The 25,818-nt window shown below is 46.8% G+C and overlaps 1 protein-coding gene across 2 annotated transcripts; it reads right to left on the reverse strand.

Moving 5' to 3' along the window:
• Window positions 1-415: 415 nt before the first annotated feature.
• On the reverse strand, window positions 416-25,818 carry LOC147611684 (COP9 signalosome complex subunit 5-like). 2 transcript variants are annotated; one of them, XM_086784735.1, is made up of 6 exons: window positions 25,282-25,818; window positions 1,983-2,264; window positions 1,744-1,891; window positions 1,455-1,540; window positions 812-889; window positions 416-726 (listed from the first exon to the last, which is right to left on the reverse strand). In XM_086784735.1, exons 1-6 carry the CDS (start codon window positions 25,678-25,680, stop codon window positions 628-630), a joined length of 1,092 nt encoding a protein of 363 aa, XP_086640861.1. In that variant the 5' UTR covers window positions 25,681-25,818; the 3' UTR covers window positions 416-627. The 2 variants fall into 2 exon arrangements, with proteins under 2 accessions (XP_086640861.1, XP_086640862.1); XM_086784736.1 differs by lacking the exons at window positions 1,455-1,540; window positions 1,744-1,891; window positions 1,983-2,264 and having other exon boundaries at window positions 25,282-25,810.

Genomic DNA, 25,818 nt, shown 5'->3' on the forward strand with positions numbered 1-25,818 from the left:
GTATACAATGATGTCTGGAGACAGAGTGATGAATATTCAATTGTGATTTAAAGCATCAATCTATCAATATCCATGAGCCCCTCTGAACACCAACTCAGTAAGTCACTCCTGTTGTACTGGGAGCGGCCCATCCAGGATATCCAGCATGGGAGAGATAAGTAGAGTTGACGGCTTGCTAGATCCATCGGGTGTGAGAAAATGACCTTATGTCACTCAAATGTCTCTGGGGGCGAGAGAGAGAGAGGGGCTCTCATTGACACTAAAGCATGTGTTGGTTACTTGGTTTTGGAACAAATTTTTTAATAAAAAGACGCAATAAACAGTAGTGGGATATGGGGCTGGTCAAGTTGCAAAACCCAAGCAGTTTTCATGTAGCACATCATGTATAATAGCAAGCCTAGACGAGAATTTCACATTTACAAGTTGAATTTGTAGCTAAATTTCCAATAAGCAAGAACTGCCTTTAAGCGCCCATATAATAAAATCAGTATGAAGTCCATAATTGGATGAAATCCAAAATTTGTGAAGTTCGTTTATAACATTGAAGTGACTCCTATGCAAGGCATCAAAACTAGACCCACAAAGAGGTGCTGCAATGCTGCTGTGACTGTTTGAGATGTATGAGCTCTAAGCCTCTACCATGGGCTCGGGACCAAGTACGTCAAGCAGATTTGATGCGGGAGCTGATGAAGGGGAAACTGAGTTGAACAGGGCATCTTTAATAACCTTAAGAAAAGAAAAAGAAGGGTTAAGTTGAACCACATGGAAAGCCACACATGATATACTCACTTTTTATGAGCAAAGCACATACCTGGGACATGAGACCATGAACTTGCTCTACTGTTATCTTGCTACTGTCTCTTGTGATTTTGGCTAGCTGTGATTCCTCCTGGAAACACCATTGAAGAACCATCCACGTGTTAGCATGGGACCAACAGGTGCATCTTGCCATACCACCCATAAGATCCCACAGTGGACGTGTGCATGCTCCAACACCTAACCCAAGTCTCTGCCAGACTGCTACACCAAGGCAGTGGTGTCCCCAGCTTATGGCCTGCACAAAATTTTAACACACATGGCCCTTCTTTCATGCACATGCTGCTGTGCTAATGGGAACTATGCTTCTATCACAGCTATGAGTTAAGAGAACACCAGCCTACTGTGTTCATACACTTGCTTGTGTTACAACAGCATCATAGTTCCCTAAATGAGTCCCCATTTGAGGCTTTTATCTTGGTCCACATTAAAAGGGGGGTGGTCCACCTAGCCATGACAAGGTACTCGACTTTATTCTAGGCGTGCTTTGCAAGTGCACCTGCCATGCAAGCAATTTTGCATGCGTGAAATGTGCCCTCAGAGTACATAGCACATGTACCAGATACAAATTCGCGCATATTTTTTTTAGTATGTGATCATATGAGGCGCCCACAGGCATAAACTTATATGTAGATTACCTCTTTTTTCCTCTGTGGCGGATTAAAGAATGCTCCAACACGTCCAGAGTGTGCCAACTGATTCTCCACTTGTTCTAACTTCTCAGCTTCAGGAAAAAAAACCTTGTTCAGCATCTATCAGGCAGCAGTGTATAAGGGTCTTTACAGACATCTGCCCCACACAGCACCATTGGACACGAGGGGGTTGGTGGACACGGGAGATACCCATGAGATCTCCCCTTCTAACGGACACAAGGGGTTATGTCTGTAAAGCACCTAAGTTTGCCAGACTTAGTGTTATCATGCTTACCTAAGTCAGAGACTTGACCAGCAACATAATCCCGATTCCCAAGGAGAGGAGATGATGAGAGCGTGTTCACCCAATACTTGTTCCAGAGAAGATCCAGCAGGTGTGAATCTAATGATGATTTGAAGTACGTTATATCCAGAGGGTAATACTGTAATGCAACAAAGAAGCTCAGATTTATGGCCTTCAACAGGGGACATTAGTCTTCACATTGATTCAAACTGCTTGAGTAAGGATTGTACCTGCTTGCAATGAACACCAAAATCTTCTATCTTGTTGAGGGGGATAGTCTGATACTCAGAGGGTGGTTCATCTGAAGGTTTGTAACCTTCCGGATATGTTCGGAAAGCGCCGATTTCAACTTTCCCAGCGGAAACAGTTCGGGTGGGATCAATCACAACTGCCAAGAAAGGCTCCTGGTACTTCTGGTTCTGCATCTGGGTATTCACATCTATGCCAGAAAGCCAGCAACCATAACCAGGATGGGAATGATACCACCCCACCACATTCTCAGGCCGTCCGACCTGAATCAAGGAACAACAAAAGCACCAAAACATGAGCTCGTCTACCATGTAAGTTGAATCCTTGTTAAGTTAGAAATGATTCTAGCAGCAGACATTGTTCCTATGGTAAAAAAACTAGAACTTTAAGTACATAGGGCCAAAAACAATTACAAGGGTAACTCCAGAAAGCAAATAATCATCCAAAATTGTTTGCCAAAGTAACCCTCACGAGCGAGTGAGGTTTTCAAGCACCCAATAGTCACGTGGACATATCTATACAGCAGGAGCAGGACCTCGAGTGGTAATTGGTCCCTTGTGAGCCCCAGTCCGGGACGAGTCAGCCAAGGTTCCACTCTAAGCGTCCACGGTCAGGTGTACAAGTCCCATACACGGACTGAAACTGTTCCATGTGCGGGACTCGCACACCTGACCAACACGTACGGGACTTGTACACCTGACCCTGGACGCTTAGAGTGGAATTCTGGTTGACTTGTCCCGGACTCGGCTTACAAGGGACTAGTTACAGCTCTAGGTGACCACGACCCTGGATGCTTAGAGTGGAACCCTGGTTGACTTGTCCCGGACTGGGCTTACAAGGGACCAGTTACAACTCTAGGTTGTGCACCTGCTGTACGGATATGTCCCCGTGACATCAGGATCAATTACCACTCAAGGTCTTGCACCTGCTATACAGATATGTCCACGTGACATCCAAGTGCGGGATGCACGTGACACCAATGGATTATGTAAATAATAATGACAATTTGCAACTTCACATGATCAGCCCATAAACACGCCAAATGAAGAGATTGGTATGGCAACACAACAAGATTCTATTGATAAAAATCACAAGGTAAAAATCAAGGAGCATCACATTTGGGAAGGAGTAGAGATAGGCATGCATTTGCCCCCTAGACTGGGTGCAGTTAACATGATGCATACTATCAATTCGGCAGACACAATGTTAATGTCTCATCAAAAATGTGAACATGGTGGCATGAAGAAAACACAATGTCCTTAGAATACAATGTTAATGTCTTATCAAAAGTGTGAGCATGGTGGCATGAAGAAAACACAATGTCCTTGGAATACAATGGTTGCATTTTCTAAGCATTGAAATGCAACACCCATATGAAGGCTCACTCTGTATGTCTTTAGAGCCAATGAAACCAATGGATTTGAGCTTCATTGCAAGGTTCTATGTATGGTTATCCTCAAGCATTGTAAAGGATTTGAGGACTCAATGACTTAAAATCTTTTTTTATCACTGCATGCACTACCAACCTTACTAAATGGTGAGAACAAATGCATAGCACAAACTTTGCAAATTACATAACAAAAACTTTGGGACAGCCTTCACAAAAGGCTAAGAATGATGCAAGCAAGCGGGCAAGTGTCACTACTGCAAAAAGCAAGGTCACTATGTAAATGAGTGCAGAAAGCGGCTTGTAAAGGAAAAGAAAAAGAAAAGCAAAAGTAAATATTGTGCAGGATGAGTGGACTTTTCTTGTTTGCAGTTATGATGCATCATTAGAGCATATGTCTCTCAGTGTCAATGAAAGACTTGACACATGGATGGTACTTTGACAGTGGTGCTTCTAAACACACAACCTCACAAAGGAATTTATTTAAGAAGCTTATGGTTGCCCCTGAGGGCAAACGAGTAACATGTGCAAACAATTCTTCTTATCCAATCAAGGGAGTTGGTGAGGTGATCCTCACAACAACAGGTGGCATAGACTTATGTCTTCCAGATATATTGTATGTACCTGGGATTAAGAAGAATTTGATGTCCGTCTCCTCTTTTGCTAAAAGAAAATATGCAGTGAACTTTGGGACAACATGTGCACATTCAGAGACCGTAAGAGTAGTCACATCTAGAACATTGTACCACGGGTTATACAAGCTTGATAGGTTTGAAAGGAGAGAGCATGATGCTCATGTGGTTTCCACTTGCCATGCAAGAGGCAGAATTGTGGCATGCCAAGTTTGGGCATGTGAATTATAGCAGTTTGATGCTAGTACAAAAGCATCAAATAATGCAAGACATGCCTCGTGTAGAGCTGCCACCAACACATGTATGTGATGTCAGAATGCGCAGCGGAAGACTAACGCACGTAGGAGACGCATCACCATCGAGCTCTGGGTAAAATAAGTGAGAGGTGACCGACCCCTCTAGCTAACATGGTCAGCCCTACAGGCTAAAATAGGATACCAAACAGGAAATCAGCAGCATTGAGCAAGGAGATGATGTCTAACACCCCCTCTCAGCACCGGATGCTGAGTGAACTCCAAGAAGCTAGAGACGCCGTCCTCGATCATAGATGAAAGACTGCAGAAACAGATACTAGGAAAGTGCTCACCAGAGTGATCAAGAATGATCAAGGAATGATGAAAAATGAGAAAGAGGGCAGCACATATGTATACTCCTATATGAGCTCGCCAATTGCCTCCTAGTCTCCTACACAACCTGAAAATAGGTAAAATCTCCATAAAAAGGGTGGGCAACCCACATCAAAGGCCCATAAAATAGGAAAAAATTAGGAAAAAAAATATGGGAAATGCCAGAGCATAGAAATGGCCCCCGTAAACACCACAAAAGCCACCAATAGGAGATGATATATGCTAACAAATACATGTCTTGCTTTCAAAGCTTTTTGACAGAAAAAGGGATAATGCATCAATGCACGATGCCATACTCTCCTTAGCAAAATGGTGTTGCTGAGAGAGAAAGTTCATGTCATTGATGGAAATGGCTAGATGCACGGTCAAAGGCAAAGTTTCACCTCATAAATTCTAGATGGAGACAATCATGTGTGCTACACATGTTTTGAATAGATGCCCTAACGCCATATGAGGCCCGGCACGAGAGAAAACCTAAAGTTGATCACTTAAGAGTTTTCGAATGTATTGCTTATGCACATGTACCTTAGCGATTGCAAGGTAAGCTTGATGACAAAGCTACTAAGTGCATATTTGTGGGTTACAATAGTGGTAGTAAAGGGTACAGTCTCTATAATCCTTCCACACAAAGGATTTGGACAAAAGAGACGTGTTTGCTAAAAATTCAGACCAGCCATTGGCTGAATTTTATGGACAGCCACCTAAAGGCCCACATGACATGTTTGAAGGACTACTCCCATTGGGAATTGATGGCACAACATATCAACCATCAACTTTGCCTAATGTACAGCATATAGGTGCTCAAAATCAGCCCATAAATCAACTCATTACAGCTCAAAATGCAAAGGAAGCAATGGAGGAAGCGCAAATGGCAACGGAAGAGGCTAGAGTTGTGCCTCGTTGGCTACCCTGTAAGCCCAACAGGGCATGCCATGACAGATTCAACCACATATCCAAAAGATGGATATATAGAAAGAGAAGTTAGAGAAAGGGAGAGAGAGAGAGAAAGAAAGAAAGAAAGAAAGATTTTATTAACGTCTTCCAAAAGACCGAACTCGGCCTATGAGACAAATCGGAGTACTTGTATGGGGTATCCTCTGTCATCCCAACAAAATGAAAAAGTACTGAATAAAAAAGCTGAATCTGGGTGTGCAGGGGATGGAGCTCTATTACTAGGAGAATGCAAAGCTATATGCATGGAGTATACAATCATGATATGCAACCTAGCTAGCTCCATCCTGTACCATACTGGGGGTATAAAATGGTATACATCAGTGAAGGGGGTGTCCACAGCTCCCTGAAGAACATGCCTGGGTGTGCTCTGAAGCGAGCCAGTCGCTCCGCACCCTCTCTGTAAAACTGAGCTCTGATCTCTGTCATCTCTCTCTGGTATAGGCGTGGTGTCCGAAAGCCAGGTGTCCTCTGTCTCCTGCGGGCTCTAAGTGTCTCTGCTCTCTGGAGAGTAATTCCCTGCCGTGTAGGGGCTGGGAGGGGTATGGATCTCTGAAAAAATGTAGTAATCTGTGTCTGTCGCCCCCCCTCTGGAGCTGTCTGAGCCTGTAATAATGTCTCTCTGTGGCGCTGTATGTCTAGAATGTATCTCCCCAGTATGCGCTGGTCTGCTGTCTCAAAGATCTGGCGTAGGGAATGTGGCTCTCTGAATAAAATGGGATATCTCTCTCTGATGGCTGTATATGCTCTGCATCTGCATACATAATGCTCCTCACTCTCCACCTCCTCTCTGCACAATCTGCATACCCTCTCCTCTCGGGGGATCCGTGCTGCTCTGCCAGTCTCAATCTCCAATCGGTGTGATGAAACTCTGAGCTGACCAATAGCCACTCGGGAGCCGTGTGGTAAAAAGCCCTCCATGTATCTAGGCCTCTCTATAAATCCATCATCAGTGATACTCATGAAGTGATCTCTGTAGTATAGCATCTTCGGTGGAAGAGGCTGTGTAGGCGATATCCATGTCTCTCGTGTATAGAGCTGCCATAGATCCTGTCTCAATACTCTGTTCCTCTCACTATGAGAGAGACGGATATGTGGTGCATCCCTGTCATACTGGAATGGTGGTAGATGATCCATGTCTAGGCCATGCTGTGAGAACCAATGTGTGACCTGTGCATACCATGATCCTCTGTCTCCTGCCTCAGCCAACTGTCTAGATGCCTGAAAAGCTCTGTATGATAATCTGTCATGTGGCATCTCTCTGAATCTGTCTAGCAGGCATATAGTCTGAAATATGGCCTCTACCATCATAGGAGGCGCAGCAAACTCTGCTCGGATAATGTCATGAGGTACTGACGGTTTGTTGCGTATCATGCGTGCCATCATGAGGGCCTGTGGTCTCTCTATCTGTGTCCACCAATGAGTAGCAAGGCCTGGCGCCCATACTGCTGCTCCATACATCAATGCCGGTGTGACTAATGTGTCAAATAGCCACCCCTTCGTCCGGGGCTCCTGAAAATGCGCCTGGTGGCACTGTCTCTCTAGCATAGCCAATGCTGCATATCCCCGTGTCAATCTAGCTCTGGCTGCTGAACCCATGGTAAAGCGTGTGGCTGCTGCAGAGAAGGTAACCCCTAGGTACACGTATGATGTCACCACCTCCACCTGGCATCCTGCGAGAGTGAATGTCAGCTGACTCCTGCCCTGTCTCGATGTATGAAAGACCATAACCTTGGTTTTCCCAAGGTTCACAGTAAGACCCCTCTGCGTGCAGAAATCATGGAGTGCATGTAGATGCTGCTGTAGACCACCTGGGGACTCAGACACTAATACAATATCATCAGCATAGAGCATAATATGTACTGAGGTACCTGCTAAATCCACTCCATCTCCGCCTCCCCGTGTAATGAAGTCAGCCACCTCATCAATGTATAACCCAAATAGCGTGGGGGAAAGTGGGCATCCTTGCTTCACACCAATGGTGCTAGCAATAGTCTCGGACATACCTCCTGGACATCTGACTCGCCCAAAAACCTGCTCATATAATGCATAGATGCCCCATGTCATATCTGCTGGTATGCCAAGAGACTGCAGGCGCTGAAAGAGCATCTCTCGTGGTACTGTGTCAAATGCCTTGCGGAAATCCACAAAGCAGCAATAGAGCTTTCTCTTCCTCACTCTGGCCTGATCAATCATACATCTCAAAGTGAATACATGGTCAGTGGTAGAGAAAGCTCTCCTGAAGCCTACCTGCCCTGATGAGCGTAAACCTGCTCGCTCAGCATATAAGCTAAGCTCCTGCTCCAGCACTGCACCATAGAGTTTGGCTAGCACGTGGCCAACCATAACCGTCCTGTAGTTGCTCGGATCGAGCATATCCCCTGTTTTGTGAATCGGCACAATGGTGTGCATCGTCCACTCCGCAGGCAAACCCTCTGCTAGTGCCCTGTTAAACAGGTGTGCAAGAAAAGGAGCTAAAGAATCTACTGCATATATGAGATGCTCACCCTGCAGGCCCATATGGTCGGCGGCCCGTCCATGCTGTAGGCGGCGGATAGCTTCCTGTACCATCGAGTGGGTAAAGAAGCTAGCTGTGGTAGGTCGAGGCTCCTGTGGCTGAGGTATAGGTGGCTGCTGTGGGGCATGGTATAGACCCTCTGCATATGTGTGCCATGTCTGTGGGTCTGCAATAGGCGTCGGGGTCCGGGGCTCTCTGAAGTGCCGCCATGAGACAGGGCTATCTCTACTCATGAAGAAATGAAAGATCTCTAGCTCCTGTATCTCTGCGAAGGCCCGCCTTTTGCGGCGAGTAAGTCTCCTCATCTCTCTCCTCAACTCCTGCTCTGTGATGGCTCCCAAGGCTCTCTGTATGCGGAGTCGTGAGTATAGGGCTCTGCACTCGTCATCATACCATCTGTTCTGGGGCATAGTCCCAGGTCTCGCAGGCTCTCCTGAGTGTACACGATGTGGGAAGCTCTGTAATGCAGCCGTGTGTAGGAGTGATGCAAGCTGGGCTGTAATGGTATCCATAGATGCCAGGGGATCCATGAGTAGGAGTCCATCCTCTACTCTGCCAGTGTATATGTCTGCCATGTCATGTGTGAAGTAGATGGTAGTGTGTGGCGTCGGTATGTGGGGGGCTGGTGATACTGGTGATCCGGCTAGTGAAAATGCCAAGTATGTATGATCTGCCCCAATAGGACGAGGTGGAATGGAGAATGAGGTGACAAGCTGTGATGCCTCCAAAGACCCCATAATGTAGTCTACCACCGTGCCTCCAGTCCGTGTATGACCCCCATGTGGGAAGCATGTCAGCCCTCCTGATCCCGGCCACTGTAGCATCCCGTTATAAATAACGAGACGATGCCTGGCTCCCAACTCTAGTAAGTGGTCCCCATAATGCCCTCTGTCTGGTCCAGTGTCCTCTGATGCCCGACTAGCCCCTATCTCCTCTGGATCCACAGGGTGGAGGATCTCCATGTCATCATAGTCATACACCTCACACTGTCTGCTCTGTGTGTGGGCATTGAAGTCGCCCGTAAGAAATACTTCCCCTAGTGTAGAATAATGCATAATCTCCTCTGACAGACAAGTGTATGGCGAGGCTCCTATCTCCTCCTCCTGTGGCATGTCCTCTGTAATGACGTAGGAGGATCCTGATGGAGAAAAGTAACATAGAGCTATGTATATAACCCTGTCCTGTGAGAGCTGTAAGCTGATCCACATGTATCTGGCCTCTGGATCCTGTGCTACCACTCTCAGTCTCCCCTGTAGCTCCCGTGTGAATAGGATTGCTACTCCCCCCGACCCTCTCGAGGTACCCTGGCGTGTGGTCCTCCTGTATGCTGACTCCCACTGGAATCCCTCTACTCGAGGTAGCCCTCTCTCTGGGCTCTGATGTGTCTCTGTCAGAAGTATGATGTCTCTCCCCACCATAACATGCTCCAGTCGTCCAGGCTGCACCCATAGTGAACCATTACAGTTCCATACTGCTATGTGTATCTCTGTCAGTGGCCTGGTCTGTGTCCCATAGGCCCCAAACCGCTAATCCATGGGCCGGCCATCAATGATGACCCGACCATCTCGATAGAAGGCCTTCTTGCCTTCTCTCCTCGCGTGTAAGACTCGTGGCATGCAAGTTCTCCTATGCTCAAGCTGCATCCTCGTGAGATCATCATCCAAGAAAATAGGAGCTCCCTCTAAACCCCGTAGTATGACCCTCTTCCTCATGAAGGTGACCCTCTCCGTCTCTCCTGCAAACTGTAGGATGAGGGCTCGCTTGCGTGTTGAGTCTTTCCCGGCTCTCCATGCTTTGGTGAAGGGGAGAGGGTGCTCTTCCTTGTAGCCGAGCTTCATGCATAGAAGCTGTCCATCTTTCTCGGGAGTGGAGTCGGGTGTCTCGGCTAAACCTGTGACTCGAATGTTGAGGCGGCGGGCATGCCTCATCTTCTCCTCCTCAATGGTGGTGTGAATGATTTGGTTTTCTTCCCTTTGAGTTTCCTCCCTCACTTCTTTACGGATGTTCTTCTTCACCACCTCGACCCATCCTGACTGCTTGGCTTCGAGCTTTCCCTCATGTCCTTTGTGATCTCCTTGGAGATCTCTTCTTTGATGGCCGTGAGAGTGTTGTCATTGATCTCCCCTTCTTCCTTCTCAGCATTCTTGATGGCTACCATTTCCACTTTCAATGCACTCACCTCCTCCTTGAGTGCCGTGTTCTCTTGTTCGAGGTTCGTGACCCGTGCTTCGAGAGCTATGATGTGCTTGTGTAGTTTGTTTTCCACCTCATTGAGGTTGGAATCGGATGTCTTCTTGTTCTCCTTGATTAATGCCTTCATTGCCATCTCGAGGGCCTCGAGTTTCTCTTGGAGACTCGGGGCCATTCCTCCAAATCACTCTGCAGTCCTTCCCACAGGTAGGGAGGAGAGAGAGAGAGAGAGAGTTATGTTGCTGCCTTGGGGGCCTGAGCAAGGGTGGGTGGGGAAAGGGAGCAAAACGGGAGCAGAGAGGCGAACTGGGCAGCGAAGGGGCGAAAACCTGGGGACAGAGAGGCGAACTGGCGAGCTGGGGGGAAAGCGGGCAGAGAGGCGAACTGGGCAGCGAAGGGGCGAAAGGGGGCAGAGAGGCGAACTGGGCAGCGAAGGGGCGAAAACCTGGGGACAGAGAGGCGAACTGGCGAGCTGGGGGGACAGAGAGAGAGAGAGAGAGAGAGAGAGAGAGAGAGAGAGAGAGAGAGAGAGAGAGAGAGAGAGAGAGAGAGAGAGAGAGAGAGAGAGAGAGAGAGAGAGAGAGAGAGAGAGAGAGAGCGCTTGCTGCTTAAGCTCAAGAGTGGGGAGAGGGAGTGGGGCGGCTGGCCAAGAGTGAGAGAGTGGGAGAGAGAGGAGAGCTCAAGCCTTATAGGCGGCTTAGGGCTCCAAGCCTCAAGGCTCATGCATGGTGCGGGTCACGGGTGACGGCAAGCCATAGTGCCAACGGGAGGAAACGGGCGCAGTTGCGCAGTTGAGAGAGAGAAGGGTTTAGGGAACTTGCCCAGTACACACATTGAGCGGGGAACAAGCCCCGCCTCCTTTCAGGAATTTATTCAGGAACAAAGCATGGGCTTGCAAGCCAGGATCAATACATCAATGAATACAAAAGCAAACAAATATGTCAATGTAGTATCCAAAGTCGGAGTCGATGTCGAGGCACATGATCTCTAATGCCAAGCACACCACGGGGATGACCCACAAGAATCTCTCATCGGACTCGTACCAGATCTAATATCCAATATCCAAATCCAAGCTCAACAAAACCCCCAAATTTGTACACAAAGTACAGGTGGTATAAGTAGATGATGAAATATAAGATGGTCTACTGTATGCTTGTTGTCCAAACTGAGAATGAAGACAATCCACAAGAAGGATTGAACAAAAGTGTATTATCCAGGGTTGATCCCCGTAACTGAATGGCACAAATATCCGATGATAGCAACCAGGTGGAGATGTCTCAGCAATACGGCAACCGATTCAATTGCAAATGGCAGTGATATCCGGTGGCGGTGGTCTGTACAGTAAAACCAAGTGGCGGCCAGGTGGCTGGCGACAGGTGCAGCACCAACTCCTATCAATGGTGCTAGTTCTGCTGACAGCAGTGCTAGCGTATAGGCGGTTGGACGGCTGGCGCAGGCTGTCTGGCTGTGCTGCTGGCTGGAGCTGGCAACAGAAGGTGCAAAGGTGGGACCCGAAACAATAATATACCAGCACTTCCAAATACCAGACAGAGCATGGAAAACATAGCATAAGAACCATATACAATATAAAAACACCGCACTAAGCTGGAACGGCCGGCCCCCCATAGGAACTTCTTTATTCAGATAGAAGCTTTTACAAAAACACAAGGTGCAGGTGCATACAACACCGGATTTTCCACAAAGCGTCAGCACAACTCTTGCCCAGATCTCAGCCTGAAGCCAAGATACAAACAACACCAAAGGCTGTCCCTGTTGGGTTTTATGCTGTGTACGCACCCAGAGGAGTGCTAGTGATCATCCGTAGATTACTGGGGCACTTTTTACTTCAGTTAGTGGAGGTTTTTTCCCCCAGTTTAGCTTAGTTTCACTTATATGCAATTTATAGGTGTTTTGGTCCACCCGACACATTTTATGGCCGGACATGTGAACACATCTCTTTAGGTCACTTATTATGTGGCTATTGTACTTCACATTTTAGATCAAGCTGAATACAAAGAAGTCATGTTCTCTCTCTGTTGGTCTCCACGTCTGTTTGCAGCATCTCCAAACCCTAACCCTAACACTCCTTTGGCCTTCATTTGGTATCAGAGCTGGTTGGCCTGCCATTGCCGTGCTTGTACACAGTAGCCTTCATTTGGTACATCTGCCCGTACATCTGCCTGTACACGGTGCTCCGTCTGCAGTAACCGATCAGCTACCGACTGTACCTGTTCGCTTGCAGCTGCTGTACCTGTTCGCCGCCGTCAACAGGAGCACTGAAGCATTCCGTACAGCCCGTACAGTCAGCGCCGACTGCATCTTGTCAACGCCGATTGCACCAGTCAGCGCCCGTAACTGCATCGTACATCAGTACCTGCTCCGTACAGTCAGCGCCGACCGTACCTGTCAGCGCCGACTGCATCTGTCAACGAACGTAGGGCCTCGTACTGCACTCGTCGACTGTCGACTGTATTCAGTCGACTGCTTCAGCACCCTTCATACTGTACCTGCCTGCCCGTATACTGTACCTGGTCGCCTTACTCTATACTGTGCAGCTTCCGTACCTGTCAGCGCCGCCTTCAGTACCTGCACAGTATCTGCCTGCAGTCGCATTCAGCCCTGTACAGTACAAGTCGACTGTACCTGCACAGTACAGTCAACTGTACTTGCTCTTTTGGTGGACTGTACCTGCATATGTACCACAATCTGCTCAATCAATCTGTGGTAAGCATTAAAAATTCTGTTTTTGGGCAATACTATTTTCTCTGTGAAAATCTACAGGCACTACAGGCAGACTTTCTAACAAAGAAGTCTACAGGTTTTTTGCACAGTATTGGGTGCAGTAAATTTGGGCATTTTGGCATTGTGTACGCCATTTGCTGCTCTACTCAGTCATTGGTGCATTGAGCTGCACATTCAGAGGATTGAGAGTGCAGGCATATTTGGGTGAACTGTATTCAGTGGAGTACAGTTGTTTTCAGGGTTCTTGCTATTGGGTTTTTTGATACACAGGTACAACATTGTGCGTAGGCATAATGGCAAATCAACAGCAGAGTGATGTATTCACGTATTTGTCTAAGGAAGACAAATTGGACGGCACGAACTACTCCTTGTGGAGTTTTATGCTGAAAAATGTGCTTGTGGCAAAAGGTCTTTGGGATTTTGTTAGTGGTGATGAACCACGTCCAGGTCCATTGGCTCCACAGACTCCTCCCCAAGGGGGTGCTCGTGGACGAGGACAACAGGTACAGGCTCCAGGGCAACCATTGCCTGTACAAAGAACAAATGCTCAAAAGACATGGGATGCCAGGGATGCACAAGCTTTGTCACTCATTGCATTGTCAGTACAGAGGTCTATTATACCTCATATTCGTTCAGCTGGCTCTTCACAGAATGCATGGGTGACTTTGGAGCAGATGTACGCTGCTCGTAATGAGGCTAGGATCTCATTTTTGAAAAGAGAGCTGGAAAATCAGAAAATGAATGAAGGAGATGATATGTCTAGCCACTTAAACAAGCTGTAGGATTTGAGAGAGCAACTCATCAATGTGGATGAGATTATTCCTGAGACACAGCTTGTGTCCACCATCTTGCACTCTTTGCCAAGATCTTACTTGGCTTTTCATACCTCTTTGAACCTCACCATGAGGAATGCTGTTGAACCCCTCAAGTATCAGGAACTTGTTGCTCTCTTGCTACAAGAAGAGCAAATGAGGAAGAATATGAATATGAACACAAATGCTGAACAAGCATTTACTACAGGTCAAAAGGGTAAAGGAAAAACTCAGCCAAAGAGTTCAAATCAAAATTCAGGTGTCACACATGCTGAATTCCTTTCTTGGGAGTAGAGGTATAAAACATTAGTATACTACTCCTTACACTCCACAACAGAATGGGGTTGCAGAAAGGAAGAATCGGTCACTCATGGAGATGGCCAGATGTATGCTAAAGGCAAAGAGGCTACCACATATCTTTTGGGTGGAAGCTGTCATGTGTGCTTGTCATATTTTGAATCGATGTCCCACAAAGGCATTGGTTTCCATTACTCCTTTTGAGGCTTGGCATGGCCGCAAGCCTTCTGTATCACATTTTCGTATCTTTGGGTGTCTTGCATATGCACACATACCCAAAGAGTTGAGGAGGAAGCTGGATGATAAAGCCACAAAATGCATTTTTGTTGGGTATAGCCGTGAGAGCAAGGGCTACCGGTTATATGACCCACTATCCAGGAAGATATTCACTAGTCGGGATGTGATTTTTGATGAAAAATCAGAAATATCCATGGCTGGTTATGAGGCAAATCAGGCTGAAAATGATGTGTTTGAAGGTCTACTACCTATGGAGTTTCATTCTACAGTTGGTGATCCAACTCATGAGGGTACAGGACAGCCAGCAAATGATGTAGGTGGTGCAGAAATTCAGCAGCAAAATGAGCCAGAAGCTGAACCAAATATGGGGCAGCAGGCACCACAGGTCAGACACATACCTAGATGGTATTTGAGAACATTACAGGATAGCCATTTAGAGGGTCCTCTTGCTGGTCGTACCAATGAGCATGCACACATCATGGATTTGAATCTGGTTATGGCAGCCAGTTTACAGGATGATGATGAGCCTGATTCATTTGTGGATGCACGAGATAATGTGCATTGGAACAAAGCCATGCAGGATGAGCTTGATTCTATTAAAAGAAATCAAACATGGGATTTGGTTGATCTGCCCAAAGGCAAGAAAGCAATTGGTACTAAATGGGTCTATAAGTTGAAAAGACATGCAGATGGATCCATTGACAGGTACAAAGCCCGTCTAGTTGCAAAGGACTATGCACAGAAGAAGGGCATTGATTATGAGGAGACATTTGCTCCTACATCCCGTATGTCGACACTTAGGTGTGTCATTGCATTGGCTGCACACCGTGGTTGGGTTGTTCATCAGTTGGACATAAAGACTGCATTCCTACATGGGGACCTCGAGGAGGAAGTTTATGTATTTCAGCCCATGGGTTTTGCAGAACATGGTCATGAGGGGAAAGTATGCAAGCTGAAAAAGGCCTTGTATGGTTTGAAACAAGCTCCACGAGCTTGGTATGCAAAAATAGATGCTTTGCTACTCACTCAGGGATTTGTGAACAGTCCATCAGAAGCCACTCTGTATGTAAAGAAAGAAGAGACAGATCTGCTGGTCATCAGTCTTTATGTGGATGATCTCTTGCTCATGGGATCAAATGATGACAAAATTGCAGCTTTTAAAGAGATACTGCAACAGACATTTGACATGTCTGACTTGGGGCTTGTACATTACTATTTGGGCATACAGTTTGTGCAGGATAACAGAGGCATTGGGTTGTTGCAATCACGGTATGTTGCTAAACTTCTGGAGAAGTTTAAATTTCAGGATTGCAAGCCTATTAGTACTCCTATGGAGCCTGGGATGAAACTGTCACTACAAGATGACAGTATTTCCTTTGATGCCACTACATATGCTCAGGCTGTTGGGTGCCTTATTTACTTGTGTAATACAAGGCCAGATATTCAGTATGCAGTCTCTCAATTGAGCAGATTCATGCACAGCTCGCGGTTGTCACATTGGCAAGCTGTGAAGCGTGTATTCCGTTATTTGCAGGGTACCTTGTCTCTTGGATTGCTTTATCCTGAGGGGGTGACATGCAGTTACACGCTTACAGTGATTCAGATTGGGCTGGTGATTTTGATACCAAACATTCCACTAGTGGAAATTGTTTCTTTCTTGGCTCTTCATGCATTTCTTGGCTAAGCAAGAAACAGACCACAGTGGCCACTTCGTCTTGTGAGGCAGAGTACAGAGCAGCCTACACTACTACTGTTGAGTGTGTTTGACTGATATGGATATTTCAGTGGAGGAGCCTACACCTATCTATACTGATAGTCAGAGTGCCATTGCTGTGGCCAGGAATCCTGTGTTTCATGCTCGCACGAAACACATTGAGATTCACTATCATTTTGTTCGGGAGAGACTCTAGGCAGGAGATATCAGTCTAAGCTACTGTCCTACAGATCAGAACGTGGCAGACATCTTCACCAAGGCATTACCACGTCCGAAATTCGAAGCATTCCGCATTGCTTTGAATTTGTTTCCTTTTGGTGGATGATGTACAGTGATCACATATCACTCCAGGGAGGTTTGTTGCGTTTTATGATGTGTATGCACCCAGAGGAGTGCTAGTGATCATCAGTAGATTACTGGGGCACTTTTTACTTCAGTTAGTGGAGGTTTTTTCCCCCAGTTTAGCTTAGTTTCACTTATATGCAGTTTATAGGTGTTTTGGTCCACCCGGCACATTTTATGGCCGGACATGTGAACACATCTCTTTAGGTCACTTATTATGTGGCTATTGTACTTCACATTTTAGATCAAGCTGAATACAAAGAAGTCGTGTTCTCTCTCTGTTGGTCTCCACGTCTGTTTGCAGCATCTCCAAACCCTAACCCTAACACTCCTTTGGCCTTCAGTCCCAAATCAGCCCCAAAAACAGTCCCAAAGGCTGTCCAAAAATCTGCCTCAAACAGCCCCAAACCAACCCTATTTTCCGTGTGAAATAGCTCAGAGGTCAGCACACAGCTGTAAGGCCTGTAACGCGCGGAAGCTCTGGGACTCTTCTTTCAGCCCTAAACACTCTTGGAAACCTTCTAATGCAAAAAACGCAGATATAGAGAGAGAGTAGAGAGAGAGAGATGTGGCTGGAAATTCAGTATATTGCTATAGTACAAAAAGGTGTCTGCAGCCCTAGGCTGCCTTCTGGAGAAAAGGTGGAATACACCAAAACAGTCCCCTAATGACTCAAACCCCTAGAGGGAGTGAATGAGTTCAATGGTGAGCACTTGGGCCTATTTATAGGTCCCTTGGACAATGTAGGAACTGGCCAACTGCTGGTCGGCCAGATCTGAATGCATTTAAGGCTCCTTTTAGCGCAGCCGACTGGATCTACTCATGGTTCATGATGCGCATGCTGCTGCCCGACTGGATTCAAATCCACACATCCTGTAGCGCTTGCAGCCGAGACACTTCTGGCACTGCGCCCTCCTTCATGCAGCCGACAGGCCTTTCTGACAGCCGACAGCCTCTTTTGGTTCTTCTCCAAGCCTTGCTTCAGTCTACACTGCCAAGATTGCCTGTGCTCTATCATCCTGGTTCTGCTCTTTATCTGGCTGCCTCTTCTGGATCTAGCCTTGAGAATGTCCATGGCATCTATGATGCACATGACATCCCCCTCTACTAAACTTGATGACGGGATTCCAACCTGCTCTTGGATGACTGTCATCATCCCAATCCTGTCCCGAAGTCCCTCTGTCATCGTCCATCCCTGGCAACCCTTTTTCTCTGAAAACCCGGCTTGTTCTCCAAACCACTCTGTCTCTGACGAAGATCTATGCATCTGTTTTCCTCTAGTCCACAATCCGTTCCTGGCCTGACTCTGAACACCGTCTTGGTCTTCATTCCTGGAACTGAGTCTGGCACTCTCACATCACCCTTGGAGGATCAACCTCCCTTGGGACCGTTGCCTGAGAACCTATTTGGGTCACGGAACTGCCATCCCCATTTGGCACTGTGGAACACCACCAACAAACCTCCTTGGAGTTCTTCACGATTCTGTGCTCCTTGCCTTGGGCTTCGCATCCGTGTACTTTCCTGTACCTTGGACCTGTACACCATCATATGGGACTGAATCAGTGTTTAGCTTTGCTGAGCATGATGCTCTAATACCAATGTAACGCGCGGAAGCTCTGGGAGTCTTCTTTCAGCCCTAAACACTCTTGGAAACCTTCTGATGCAAAAAACGCAGATATAGAGAGAGAGTAGAGAGAGAGAGAGAGAGATGTGGCTGGAAATTCAGTATATTGCTATAGTACAAAAAGGTGTCTGCAGCCCTAGGCTGCCTTCTGGAAAAGGTGGAATACACCAAAACAGTCCCCTATGGGACCCCTAATGACTCAAACCGCTAGAGGGAGTGAGTGAGTTCAATGGTGAGCACTTGGGCCTATTTATAGGTCCCTTGGACAATGTAGGAACTGGCCGACTGCTGGTTGGCCAGATCTGAATGCATTTAAGGCTCCTTTTAGCGCAGCCGACTGGATCTACTCCTGGTTCACGATGCGCATGCTGCTGCCCGACTCGATTCAAATCCACACATCCTGTAGCGCTTGCAGCCGACACACTTCTGGCACTGCACCCTCCTTCATGCAGCCGACAGGCCTTTCTGGCAGCCGACAGCCTCTTTTGGTTCTTCTCCAAGCCTTGCTTCAGTCTACACTGCCAAGATTGCTCTGTGCTCTGCTCTTTATCTGGCTGCCTCTTCTGGATCTAGCCCTGAGAATGTCCATGGCATCTATGATGCACATGACAAGGCCAGTACTCAGTGAGAGAAGCTGCTGTACGGCCAGTTCCTGCTGCAGCCCGACCAACCAGAGAAAGGTACACAGCTATCAGCCTGTTTGCTGCCCTGCACATCCACACGTGTGGCCATAACTGTACGTCCTGTTTGCTGAGTCGTTGCTATCAGAAAACGGCTGGTCAGCCCATCAAGAGAAAGAAAAGCTACGCACAACTGCCAGCCTGTCCCGTAAGCGATCAGTGAAAGAAAAGTAGCAAAACTGCAGGCGACCAGTTCCAACATAGGAGAAGAGAGAGAGAATAGGTTCTGCACGGCTAGCGAAGAAGAAGAGGGAGACACGTCCAAAAATCTGCAGCCCGCCTCTCATCTCAAGCGCCTCTCTTCCAAAAGATAGCTCCTCCTTTCCCTTTTAATAAAGTCGACCAGCCTAAAATAGCCCATGCTTTTCCAAAAGTGGCTAAACTTGCCCAAAAATATCCACTTCATGCTTTTTCCCCAGCTTGTTGCCCAAGTTTGTGCTAGGCGTCTCTTTCTGTCCAGGGATCCATACCCAAAATAATAATAAGTCCAGCCCGCCTTTAATGATATGTGAACACACCGACTTACAACCATTATAAGTCACTTTTATGAATAAAATCCCATGCTACTTTTACTGTGTGGCCATCTTTCACGCCAAACTTTGCCAGCAAATGCTCTAGCTTTCTTCTATGGAAAATCCCCGTTCACACCTTGGTTCCGCCCAGTGTGTGAACCACTGGTCAAGACTGGTGAAGGGACCAAATGGTGACATCCCCTCCGTCTTATAAATACATTGTCCGCAACTGTATAAGCCTAATACCACAAAGATATCCTTCAAGTTGGCATTAGCAAGCGCTAGCTAGAGGCGGCAACAGTAGCACGTCCATGCGGTGTACAAAGGCAGCGAAGGTTCTGGCGGGAGCAGGCAATGCGCACAAGTGCAGGCTGCACAGAAAGGTAACGCAAACCCAGAAATATGGCGACGGCGGTAGCAGTGTTGATGGTGGGCCTTTCCAACAGCTCGATGGTGTTGATGATGATGAAGGTCTACACTCTCCCTTGATGATGCTGAAGTAGATGATCTTCAAGCTTCTTCAATGATCTTAAGAGTTCATGGCGCTACAAGACGGATTCAAGCCTTTTTATACTTGAGGAGAGTCTTGCTTTTTACCAAAAGCTTATCCGTGCTTTTGCTTTTGCCTTTTACTCTTTGCTTTTCCTTTTTTGCTTTTTAATAATAAAATATTACTGAACTTTTTGTCAAAGTTCTTTAGCTTTGCTTTTCTAATTTCAGGGCCTTGCTTTTTGGCCCTAGAGCTGCTTTTTTGAGAAAGCAGCTTTTTGCTTTTTGGTCGGCTCAATCTCCCCTTGCGAGTGGTGCTCCTGGCTCGCAGTCAACCCAGTTTGACTTTTTGCTTTTCTTTGCTTTTTGACCAAAACTTGTGCTTTTTCTTGAGCAAACCATATGATCCCTATCCCCATGCCTTCTTCCACCTATCTGGTGTCCGGACAAGGGTTTCATCATGTAGCTAGGAGGACCAAATAGTTGTTAAAAGTAGTATCTCATGTGGGAACGAGGCTTAGTAAAGGGTATAAATTATTATTTAGTTTATGCTACATGAGTCGGCCATTTCCATCATGAGGGTATAAATACCCATGCCCACCATTGTATTATATAATCTATTCATTGCTAATATCAAGTTCAAGCGTTGTTCGCCAACCTCTCTCTCTCTCTCTCTGCGTCAACTTCTCTCTCGGTCACTGCCTGTGTAAAGCTTCCGCTGCACCAACTCTGACATGGTATCAGAGCTGAGTGCTCGTTGATTCTTGGGCACACGGAGGAGTTGGAGAAGGTGGCTGCTGCAGCACAGAGGAGCCAACGATGACCTGGACATCATGCGGCGGTGATGGCGAGGGCAGAAGGGTCATCCAAAGGGGACGGGTCCAGTGCAGGGGCGCCGGAAGGAGCGACGCAGGAGCAGGCAGTGGGGTGCAAAGCTTGCGGGAGGGCGGAGGTGGAGAACGGATGCAACGAGGAAGGGCGAATCCAGCGGGCATCGGCGTGGTACCCGGATTCGAGTGGTGGCCCATCAAAGCCTACCGCCCCTGCCCGGCCTTCGTCCAATCGGGCGGCCGTTACAGGCGGTTATCCAGAGTGCATATTGGCCCTGGTTTGTGCAGGCTGGGTAGCAGGGGGAGCTCTCGAGTAGGCAAGTGTCCTAAAGCTGCATGTATCCGGCCAAAGCCTGGACGAGATCGCCTTCGGGCGTAGAGGAGCCGTTGTTATAAGTGCGGAAAGCGAGGGCATTTGGCTCGGGATTGCAAATCCAAAGCTAAAGCTCAAGGCTCGACGAATGACAAAGGCAAAGGCAAAGCTGACGAGGATGACAGTGACAGTGATTCTACTAGGGATGCTACGGCGTCTGCCGGTGTGGCGAGGATTACACTGGCACATGCTCCAGCATTCTAGCTTGGTGGATGGATGCTACCACGTGCTTCAGCCAGAGAGAGGCATGTGAGTGGCAGAGAGGGGCAGTCTGTGCTCCCGTTTTGGTGATTTGGACCCGTGTGTCGGAGTTCAAGGCACATGCATCTGGCATGGAACAGCTTGACAAATCTATGGACGTGATGTGTTCGTAGTTCATTGGTAGTAGACTATGGATGGGATGAGTTCCTGGTTCATTGTGTAGCAGAATTTTGGGCGTCGTGTGTGACAGTTCAAGCATTCAGAGATTTTTTGAACGTGATGTGTTCGCAGTTCAACGAATGGGGGATCATGGATGTGGAGTTGTCTGCAATTCATTATTCTATGTGGCAGCTAAAGCTCAAGATGGCATTTTCTTGTGGAGACAGGTTGATTGGTGCATTATCCGAGGTGTACCTAGCAAAGGCCACGCTAGGGTGTCCATGGTTGCATCTGCATCGACTTGGTTTCTTCATCTATGCCCACTATGAGCTACAGAGAGGGTGTTAAAAGTAGTATCTCATGTGGGAACGAGGCTTAGTAAAGGGTATAAATTATTATTTAGTTTATGCTACATGAGTCGGCCATTTCCATCATGAGGGTATAAATACCCATGCCCACCATTGTATTATATAATCTATTCATTGCTAATATCAAGTTCAAGCGTTGTTCGCCAACCTCTCTCTCTCTCTCTCTGCGTCAACTTCTCTCTCGCTCACTGCCTGTGTAAAGCTTCCGCTGCACCAACTCTGACAATAGTTACATTCCCTCCCTCTTATATCACAGTTGTCCTCAACTCCAGAAAGCAAGGGTTCCAAGCATATCCATACGTTCCAAGTATATACATATGTTTCAAGTACATCCATATATTCCCAGTACTAGCCCTATCCGGTGAGCTTGTGCATGTGGTCTTTCCCCATGTCTGTGGTGTCATTTGCTCATCTAGCAACATCTCTATGCCTTCTCTCTGACCAATGGCTTTGTTCTTGATGGTATCTCTTCATGGCCTATCACATGCGTTAGATAAAATAAATGCGTACTTACCTCCTGCAAAAACTAGACAGAAGCTATCAATAAACAGGTATGCATCATTCGCGTCTACTGGCTATTCTAGGTACTAGCAGGTAGTCTGGATCCCAGAGGACTATCACATGCCATAAATCCAAGCATTGTCCACACATCAAAAACAGCCCACAAAGTCAAAGAAATTCAAACATACATTAGTATGCAATACACAAGTAATGATCCTCCCGTTCATGGATTGTCTTGTTTGGTTTCATTGGAAACTGATGCCGAGCAATCTGGCTCCCGAAGGAAACCGCTCAATCTATCCTCAAGGTCATCTGGTCACTAGGACCGCCCGAGAGTTCATCAATAGTCATCTGGGCCATCTGGTTGCATTAGCCGCCCGACTATGAAATCCAATATAGTTATCTGGGCTATCTGGTCACATTGACCATCCGACTATGAAATCCAACACAGTCATCTGGGCTATCTAATCGCAATGACCGCTCGACGATGAAGTCCAATACAGTCATCTCGGCTATCTGGTCGCAATGACCGTCAGACTATTTATCAATAGTCATCTCGACTATCTGGTCGCAACGACCACTCGACTGGGAAGTCCAATACAGTCATCTGCGCTATCTGGTTGCAACGATCGCCGAACTATTTATCAATAGTCATCTGGGCTATCTGGTCGCAATGACCGCCCGCCGACTATGAAGTCCAAAATATCTAGCATCGTTGATGTCCAATGTGTCGTCTGGCATCGTTGCCACCCAAATACAAATCTTGCTTCTTGGGCTATCTGGCATCGTTGCCACCCAAACTAGAGCATGTCCAAAAAACCATTATATAAACAAAATAATGATCAATTCCAATCCAATATATATATACAATAAATAGGGCTAGGGGTACAATCCCTCCCTCTTGAATCTGTCTTGATCGCATGACATCATGCTTGTACTTCAAATATATATCTCGACCAACCAGTTCTTCATAAGCTCAAAGTATCTCTGGATAGTCCTTGAAATACTCCTTTGGTATCTATTTCGTATCCAATAGAGAATAATTCTCAAATTCCAAGAGGAATTTTTTGACCACTATCTTTCCTCTTTTTCTGGCTCTTCCACCTCTGGAAGATCCTCCAATATAGGCTCCTCTGGTGGTAATCCTATGTATGGTTTCCATAAACTGTCATGGAAGGCATTATATATCCTCCAATGATCTAAAAGATCCAACCGATGACATATATGTTTGATCTTCTTGGTATCTTGAAAAAGGTCCATATACCATCATTCCCATTTCCTAACTTTGGTAATCCAAAGATAAATCCATAGCAGTACTCTCCCATGGAACATTCAATTGGTGCAATTTTCCTACTAGCTTTTGTTGATCTGTCCCCATACCTTCTTCCACCTATCTGATGTCCGGACAAGGGTTTCATCGTGTGAAATAGAACTAGGAGGGCCAAATAGTTACATGCTCTGTACCTTATAGGAGAGCAAGCTTTCAGCTCCACTTGGTAGCAGGACATGGGCTTGTTCGCGTAATGCAAGATAACATGCAGATGTTGCTTGCATGAGTACTTTTTGCGATGCAGATAAGCCAAATTCATTTGATGAGGCTAAAAGGATGAGCAATTGGGTGCAAGCCATGCAAAATGAGATGGATTCTATCGACAACCCTGGATTTTGCTTTGGTATATCCTAAGGGAGGCAGCTTGCACTTACATGCTTACAATGATTTACACTGGGTTGGTGACTATGACACATGGTAATCCACCGGTGGGAATTGTTTCTTTTTGGGGAATTCATGCATGTCATGATTGAGCAAAAAGCAACCCACTGCTGCCACATCTATTTGTGAGGCTAAGTACAAGGCAACCTTTACAGTAGATTGTGTATGGCTGAGGAGATTAATAGCTGATCTTCATGAGTGTCAACAAGCACCCACTACCATACTCACTGACAATCAAAGTGCTATAGTAGTGGCACGAAACCATGCACACACTAAGCACATCGATGTGTAACCCTAGCTCCCTTGGGCCTACATCTGATACCAATGTTACATGCGGAGAAGCTCTATGTCTTCTTTCAGCCCTAAGCACCTTTCATAGGAACACCTAGATATAGCCATGTAGAAGTATTGGAGAGAAGAGAGAAAAACACAAACTTTTCAAAAATATTAATAATACCAAAAGAGTATATTTGTCTATACAAATTCTTGGTGGCCTTATGCACACCCAAAAAGGAATCTTGACTATTAAATAGTCCTACATATGTCCTAGTCTATGATCTATCCCAAAAAGGAATGAGACGATCAACACAATAAAGTGCCTTGGCTTATATAGGCCCCAAATCTGCCAGTCGGTCATCTATACTGCTGTCGGCCACTTCTGTCCACCACAATCCAGCATTTAATAGAGGCGTTGTCCACAGGTGTGAACCTGGATGACCAGCCGACTGAATCCTTTACTGCCAACTGCCTTTTGAGCCTTCTATTGAGCCTAATCAAACCCTAACAATGTCCATAAATCTTGGCTGCAAATCTGCATTAGCACGTTCATGTGGCATGCACATGACATAGGTAGCTATGCCAATGAAGACTGTGAGGTATGCCTAGGAAGCCAATTAGGGTTGGTTTGACATCATTCCAAACAAGCTATGCAAGGCACTTTATGACCAAGACTTCCAGTCTGTGTTAAGATGATACATCATAAGGTCAGGTCAGGGGCCGTTGTGCCCTTATGAGGTAGTTTCCTTGTGAGAGCAGCCAGCCATGGAGGGAACCACCCTCCCCATTGTCTTTTGCCTCTTAACAGGGTTCTGAGCATGTACACTTAGCCTATGGCTGCTGTTTTTGACTAATAGAAGGATCTCTTTCCCAGGAAAAAAAAAAAAAAGCAATCAACGTTTGAGAGGCCAAGGTATAGGTCTACGAAGTCAATTAGGGTTGAGGAGACATCAAGTAAACATCAGAAAACATGAACTATGTCCACGAAGGCGATTGATTAGGATAAACTTGACAACAAGAATCAACTCGAACTTTGTTCAAGAGGAGGATTAATGTGGCATCATGTAATCTTGATCAAATATCTCAGATGGACTAGACGAAGACCAACCTTCTTGTTAGTTTGGGCGTATTCCACCATGTATTCGTAGGCATCGGCCTGGGCATTGACACGGGTTTCGGTGCCTTCGACGGGGAGAACAAAGGCATCCATGACGATGATGGTGTCGCCCTCTGTCTTGCCCTGCATGATGCCCATGACCTCGATGGTGCCGCCAGAACGGGCGTGCACAACCATCTTGAGGAGGGCCAGGGCCGAGATTCTGACGTTCTTGAAGTAGTGCGGGTCACGGGTCCAGGGCTTCTGCTGCTGGATGGCCACCTGCGCAGCCTCGTCGTACACATAGACAGCGTCCGACTCGCCCCCTCCTCCCTCCAAGCTCACGATGTTGTTCTCCAGCTCCCATGTCTGCCGAGCCACAGACGCTGAAGAAGACGAAGCAGCAGCCATGGCGTGCTTCTACTATCTATGCAGAAGTGCAGAGAATGCCCTTTTGGAAGCGGAACCTTTATACGTGCCCAGCCCGGACGTTCACACTTACCAAGGACATGGAGCCTGGCTACACAAATCTTCCAATTTGTATAGAGC

Source organism: Cibotium barometz, chromosome 47 (genome assembly GCF_041138505.1).
Source record: "Cibotium barometz isolate CiBa-2024 chromosome 47, ASM4113850v1, whole genome shotgun sequence".
Taxonomy (NCBI): domain Eukaryota; kingdom Viridiplantae; phylum Streptophyta; class Polypodiopsida; order Cyatheales; family Cibotiaceae; genus Cibotium; species Cibotium barometz.